The sequence below is a fragment of the Chelon labrosus genome (assembly GCF_963514085.1).
Source record: "Chelon labrosus genome assembly, chromosome: 1".
In the NCBI taxonomy this organism is placed as follows: domain Eukaryota; kingdom Metazoa; phylum Chordata; class Actinopteri; order Mugiliformes; family Mugilidae; genus Chelon; species Chelon labrosus.
The window spans coordinates 9,361,901-9,368,796 of record NC_140337.1 but is presented as its reverse complement, the minus strand read 5'-3'; the positions used below and the strand labels follow the sequence as shown (position 1 = coordinate 9,368,796).

The following is a 6,896-nucleotide window of genomic DNA, read 5'->3' as shown; positions in this document are numbered from 1 at the left end:
TGCAGCTGGAGGTCTTTGAGGGCCCAGGTGTGAGGAGGTGAGCGAGCAAAGGCCGTCGCCTTGTTGACCCCCCCCCTCCCTTTTTTTTTTTGTTTAACACCCTCTGCGGCCTGCTCAGTGTCCTCCAACACTTCTATAACACAACAAACAGTCAGCTGCTTTGGACAAAAAAAAAAAAAAAAAGACAAGGAGGTGGGGAGGTGGGAAGAAAACTCCCATCTCCACAGAAAAGAATTTGCAACTCAGCGGCTCGCAGCCCTAATTACAGTGAGGCTTTGCTGAAGTCTGCAACAAGACCCGAGTAGGGAAAAAAAGAGGCAAAAAAAAGGAGGAGGGGGGGGGAGACTGGTAAGAAGGGAGAAGAAAGCAAAATAAAAGCAAAAGTGAGGGCAAGCAGAGGGGCACCGAGAGGAGAGGCTTACCTCATTTTGTAAATAGTGTGTTTATAAGTCGGAGTCACATTAATTTAATGCTGACTAATCAAAGCCACAGCTGCTCTCTGCCAAATGTCCAGCTCAAGGTTAGCTTTCATTCTGTTTCAACATCAAAATAATCTAAATTTACAAACTGTGAGCAGAAGAACAGCTCATAAACCAGACTGGAATCAGATTTTAAGCAGCTGATTTATGTTAAGTGTTCAACTCAATGTTAGAATTTAAAGTGACTACATTTTCCCCATTTTATTTAGTAATATTCGTCAATAATTGAAAATGATGTGTCTGCTTGAGTCAATTTGTATGTCAGTTTAATGCACTCTTTTTGGGACTCTTTTTTACAACCTGGACCTTATTTCTGGCATGAAACACAATCGTTTACTCACCCATATAACTTTGGTGTCATTTGCGGCTAGAGAGGGTTGTCCATGAACCAGAGGGTTAGCGGTTCGATCCCTGGAATGTGCCACATGCCGAAGTGTCCTTGAGCAAGACACTGAACCCCAAGTTGCCCCCCCAGTGAATATGTGAGTGCTTGTGTGAGCGAATGGGTAGATGTGTCTGTGACTGTAAAGCGCTTTGAGTACCAATAGGTAGAAAAGAGCTATACAAAAGCAAGGCCATTTACCATTTGGAGTCCTTCGAATGATATTTAGATCCGCGTATATCCATATAGTGGGAGTAACTGGGGCACCGAGACGCAGCCTCTAAATAACGCATTATCTGCCACGAAACTCGTTAATTTCACCAGTATTCTGTTACGATGCTATTCCCCGTTGAGTCCAAGCTACCTGAATACACCTATGCACAGCTGTGCAGGTGTATGCAGATACACATTCACAAGATTATTACCTGGAAAACTAATGCTCTTGCATGCCTTCAAAAACTTAACTCTTAGCAGGTTTTCAACGTTTCGTTGTGGTTTCAAATGACGGCACAACCTTAATCCCATAGCTTCTGCAAAACGGAGACACCAGAGCACAAGGTTAGCTTTAATTCGGTTTCAGCCTCAGAATATTTATGAGGTGTAAAATCCTGAAGCCTGCGGATCAAAGTAAAAAGCACCGGAATCAGATCTAATGCAGCTGATTTATGTTTTCCGCGCTAGATTTAACGTTTGACCCGACCCTAAAAGTTGACTACCTTTGTATTTCGTGGCCTTTATCGCCAGTTTAAATGATGCGTTTACTTTGCAGATATTCGCCACGTAAGTCAAAGACACGCTAAATTAACGTCGTCTGAACAAATGCGGACTCTGATGGGATTAATATCGTGCAGTAATTTCAAACCCGGAAAACAAATGAATGCATCGGGTGAACAGTGACAAATCTGAAAGCCTAAAAACTCTTTTCATTAGAGTTCAAGCTTTCAGCCGCTAAGTTTCAATGTTCCGTAACATTTTCTACAATACCACACACCCTGCAAAAACATCCCTGCATCCAACACAAGGTTATAGCTTTAATTGTTTCAGCAACATGTAGAAAATATCCAAGCCACTGAACTGGAATCAGTTTTAATGCTACAGATTTATGTTTTCGGCTTTTAAATATGAGCCTGACGCAACACCGAAGAGTGATTCTGCAGCTTCATTAAGACTTTGAGTCGATACCAGAAAATATCCCTTTCCTCTGGATGGAGCTTTCTGCCAACTTGGCTGCAGCCAGCTAAGCATCTTTCCAGACACCGGCCTTCGGAGAGGCTCGTTTAAAACTTTCCCTTTCCTTGGTAGAGAAACACAAAGTCTGTTATGAGCCAGACTTGCCAGTGTCATGGACTTAGATTCAGCTTGACCGTTGCAAACTGTGGATTATTCTGGTGTTTGCATCACGTAACTTTTCTTTTTATTCAAACTAACCTGCTTCATTGAGGCAGCCTGAAACATTCGTCATGTGTTTTCGAGTAATAACTCGTTACAACAGCATGTCAAGGTGTAAACCCCCACCGCCCCTCACTCTAATAACACTCATACACAGTGAGGCAGTGAATCAGTGCTGCTTTATGTTTGCCGGCTCCTCCCTTCCTCTGCCAGGCCAACAAAACTCCAGACAAAATGGCGTTTGGGCCTTTACACCGTAACGCAGAAATGCTGCATTCTAGTGGAAGCAGAGAGACATTAACGCAACATTCAAACTAAAACTATCCACGTCAGAGATTCTCTATAGTTTTGAAATCTCTATCCAGCTTCCGCAAATACATAATCACAACGGCTTCAAAGTATAAATCAGAAATAACATTTATTGCATGAGAAAAAAATAACAAGTTACAGAGCAGGAGAAAACTCACTCACACAAGTATATTCATCAAAACCTGATCATCTGTGGCTAACTTTGAGATTTTTTCTTCATCAACAACTTCCCCTTGGGTTTGAGTAAAAGTGACTTCTTGTGCTCCTCCAATCTTTTGGCCTCCTCCTGCTTCTCCTTCCACGCCTCTATTCCTCTATCCATCTCCGAGCTCAGCATTACGATACGTCTCTGAGAGGGAGAGGGAGAGAGAGAACGGACAAGCATGAGTAACTGTTATATCGAACAGAAGAGTGATAAGGAGTTATTTTATTTTTTTAACGATACTCACAGCTAAAACTTCTCTTTCCTGCCTCCGTCTCAGCTGGCCCTTCAGTGGAGGCGCTGGCCGTCCATCTGTCCACGAAACGAGGTGAGAATTAGGTTGCTCACATTTGTCTGCACGTGGTGGCAGTTATCTCACGTTATTTGAAGAAAATTATGAACTTAAATTATCATCTCAGCATGGAAGGAAGCAAAAGAAAAACGTTGATTTAAGTTTCTGTAGTAACCCCCAGAAAAAGGCACATTAAACCTAAACACACAGCAGCTCAAATTTATATTGTTTGATAAGCTCCTTAAAAAAGAAATCCAAAGATACTGTACACTGAACTGAAGCTCTTAAAGAGATTCAACTTTTCCCTTATCCTCTCCAACTAAAAGAGAAAAGGATGAATTTAGTTTTAAGTTTAATTCCAATCTACACCGATCAGCGACTACTCTAAAACCACCAACCAGTGAAGTAATGATGATGATCTGATGATCTCATTACAATGTAACGTTCTTCTTCAGGAAGTCCTGGCATTAGTGTGGATGTTACTTTGACACAGACCACCACCTGAACCTTGTTACAGACCAAGGAACACCCACATGGCAATGACATGGCCACGTAAAATAAAAAGTGATTCATCAGAAAGGAAACCTTCTTCCGCTGCTTTGTGCTCCAGTTCGGATACTTGTATGTCCATTGACAGGGGTCAACATGGACACCTTGACTGGTCTGTGTCTACACAGACCCATACAAAACAAACTTGTGATGGACGGTGTGTTCTGACATCTCTGTGTCAGAACCACTATTGACGTTTTCAGTCATTTGAGTTGTAGTAGTTTGTCTGTTGGATCAGAGCAGCCTTCTTTACCCACAAGCATCAATGACCCTGTCTCAGAACTTTTGATGGTACTGACCACTGCAGACCCTGCATGTACAGCTTTGAAGATACTCTGACTCAGTTGTGTAGCCCTTAAAATTTGGCCCCATCAGCCCTGTTTTTCCTGCTTCTAACATCAACTTTGAGGACAAAATGTTCACTTGCTTCCTAGTACACTGTCTGGCCAAAAAAAAAAAGTCGGCACCTGGATTAAACTAAGCAAATAGGTACGAGCCTCCTATCGGATAATTACTGCATAGGTGATTATCTTTCAGCTGACAACAAGTTATTTAACTCCAACTGATGCAATGAGTAGCTTCTCATTTCTTAAAAAAAAAAACATGTTGAAAGACACATTCAGTCCAGATTTACCCTGTTCCAGAGTGATGGGGGCATCAGGGTAAGAAGAGAGGCAGATGAAGTGATGCACCCATCATGCCTAGTGTCTACTGTACAAGCCTGTGGGGGCAGTGCTATGATCTGGGGTTGCTGCAGTTGCTCAGGTCTGGGTTCAGCAACATTATGTGTCCAAAGAATGAGGTCAGCTGACTACCTGAATATACTGAATGACCAGGTTATTCCATCAATGGATTTTTTATTCTTCCCTGATGTTCGTGGGCATATTCCAAGATGACAATGCCAGGATTCATCAGACTCAAATTGTGAAAGAGTGGTTCAGGGAGCGTGAGACATCATTTTCACACATGGATTGGCCACCACAGAGTCCAGACCTTAACCCCATTGAGAATCTCTGGGATGTGCTGGAGAAGGCTTTGGTCAGTGGTCAGACTCTCTCATCATCAATACAAGACCTTGGTGAGAAATTAAAGCAACACTGGTGACATTGCAGAAGTAACGTATCGAAGCAATGCCACAGCGAATGTGTGCTGTAATCAAAGCTAAAGGCGGTCCAATGAGATATTAGAGTGGGTGACTTTTTGTTTTCTGGCCAGGCGGTGTGTATCCCATCCAATGACAGACGCCGTGATTATGAGATAATCAGTGTCATTCAAATTTTACCCAAATCGCTCAGCTCTACTGTACTTTCCTTTGATGCTCATGTAAAAATGAATTAAAAAAAACAATTGATAAATACCTGAGAACGACCAGTCAGGCAGATCCGTCAGAGGCCCGTATTCTGTGCCGCTTCTGGAAAGTCCATTTCTGCAAGCAAACACACACACACGGAGAAAAATAAGTCTGCATGATTTACTTTGATGTATTCAGACTTCTTAATGGGTTCACATCTCATCTGCCTTAGCCTGAACTCAAACTAAACTTCTTGAAACAGTAATAGAAAAGAAAAGAACAGGTGTAATCTGCATTTATTACAATTGTCTTGACAACAGTGACGTACTTCAGTGTGTACATGTCAATACTGTAATGTTGTGCTCAATAATGCTGCTGCTACTACTAACCACGGAAACTCCTAGAAGTGTTTCTGACATAAATAAAGGTTTTATTTAATCAACTAATCACTATTCAATCAGCTGAACCTTTATTTACTCAGAGTAAACAGCAGCAAACTTACTCTTTCCTCCATTTCTCTCCAGCTTGTACTCCGCATGTTGTGCTGAACTGTCTGCTGGAGAGTCTTAACACTGGAAAACAAAACACAAACAACTTTAGACACTCAGAAATATACGGGGCAGGCTTTAAAGTGTGCTTTGTGATGTTTGTGAGCAGTTAAGACGCGGATTCAAAACCTGCCGTCAGTCATTTACAGTTGACAGCACGGTTAGCATCAGCGTTAGCCTTGCTAGTAGACGCATTTATGCTAGCTATGCTCACAAAGGCGGCTCTCTATCAAATGTGACGACTTGCATCAACAAATATTTACAAGGACAAAACACTACTTTAGAGCTTAAACCGAATACAAACACAACGGATTTATGAATAACCTCTGTCTCACCTGAACAGCACAGTGTCCTTACGGGAGCCGCCATGTTGACTGCACAATTCCACGTCGACCACCAGGTGGAGCTAAAGACGCACAAAGCGCCTGAGAGTCAACTCAACTCCGTTATATTCAATGAAGAAGTCGGTGTAGGCAAATAAAAGTGGAGATATATGCTATAAAATTAATAAAAACAGAGCTAAAAAACTACTTTATTTTGTAAGCTTGGGATTTCTCCTTATCTTGATTACCCTCATGTTGATATTGCTCGTTTTTTATGGTTGATTTCTCTTTTTATTTGCTTTATGTCATTTCAACACATTTTCATTCAGATTTTAAATTGAGCCGTGAACAAACAGCACTGCAATTATATAATTAAACAAGAGTCTAAAGATCTGATTTAGAAATATGTTAAAATATAAATTAAATGCAAGGTTTGTGTACATAAATAACCATTAAACATTTTTCAGTTGTATTTGTAATTCGTTTTGATTTGTAGGAACCGAAAAAGTGATTGTTAACTAATAATATTATGGTCATTCCATTGTAATTGAGGTTGTTGCCAAACCAGCTAAATTAATTCATTCATTTTATTATACTTGTGTTTTTATTATGTGTGACGTACAGTCGTAATATGGGCCTGAAGTAAAATAAATGTATGCGGAAACACATTACCACTAAACAACCAATAGAGAAAACAAGGGCCGACGTATTACTGTTAGCTACGAGTACATGAGTGCTTGTTTGTTTATAGATGCCTGAGCCCTTAAAGGAGTCATAGTCTGGTGTGGAAACTTTGAAGCGTTTCCAGTGTATACAAGAGAGGGCGTCAATAAGGGCCTAACATTAATTTTTGCCCTGGGGCCCTTTAACAGGTCACTGTAAATTGTGATTTTCCTGCTGAAAGTCCAAAAATGTGCCATGGTAGTTAACTAAAGCACACATTTATTCTATGATCTGATTTATGGGTGGTTTAGCCGGTGTTAGCAGACTTTAAATGTTGATTTATATCTTGGTTTTTCAGCGCCCACGGACCTGCTGGCTGACTGCCGTCCAGTGAGACCTCTCTGGTCACCATGTGGTGGTTTCCTGAATGAATCATAAATTTTTTCCCCCTTTGATGCCATTGTATTTT

The 6,896-nt window shown here is 41.1% G+C and overlaps 1 protein-coding gene across 1 annotated transcript; it reads right to left on the bottom strand.

Moving 5' to 3' along the window:
* Positions 1-2,630: 2,630 nt before the first annotated feature.
* Positions 2,631-5,818, bottom strand: mrpl52 (mitochondrial ribosomal protein L52). The gene is made up of 5 exons (XM_084571206.1): positions 5,777-5,818; positions 5,396-5,465; positions 4,961-5,028; positions 3,009-3,073; positions 2,631-2,908 (listed from the first exon to the last, which is right to left on the bottom strand). Exons 1-5 carry the CDS (start codon positions 5,808-5,810, stop codon positions 2,756-2,758), a joined length of 390 nt encoding a protein of 129 aa, XP_084427332.1. The 5' UTR covers positions 5,811-5,818; the 3' UTR covers positions 2,631-2,755.
* Positions 5,819-6,896: the final 1,078 nt, after the last annotated feature.

Coding starts and splice junctions, on each gene's coding strand:
- mrpl52 (XM_084571206.1), bottom strand. CDS start 5,810: ATGGCGGCTCCCGTAAGGACACTGTGCTGTTCAG. Junction 5,029..5,395: donor GGAGAGAAATGGAGGAAAGA/GTAAGTTTGCTG, acceptor GTTTGCTTGCAG/AAATGGACTTTCCAGAAGCG. Junction 2,909..3,008: donor AGGAAAGAGAAGTTTTAGCT/GTGAGTATCGTT, acceptor TCTCCCTCTCAG/AGACGTATCGTAATGCTGAG.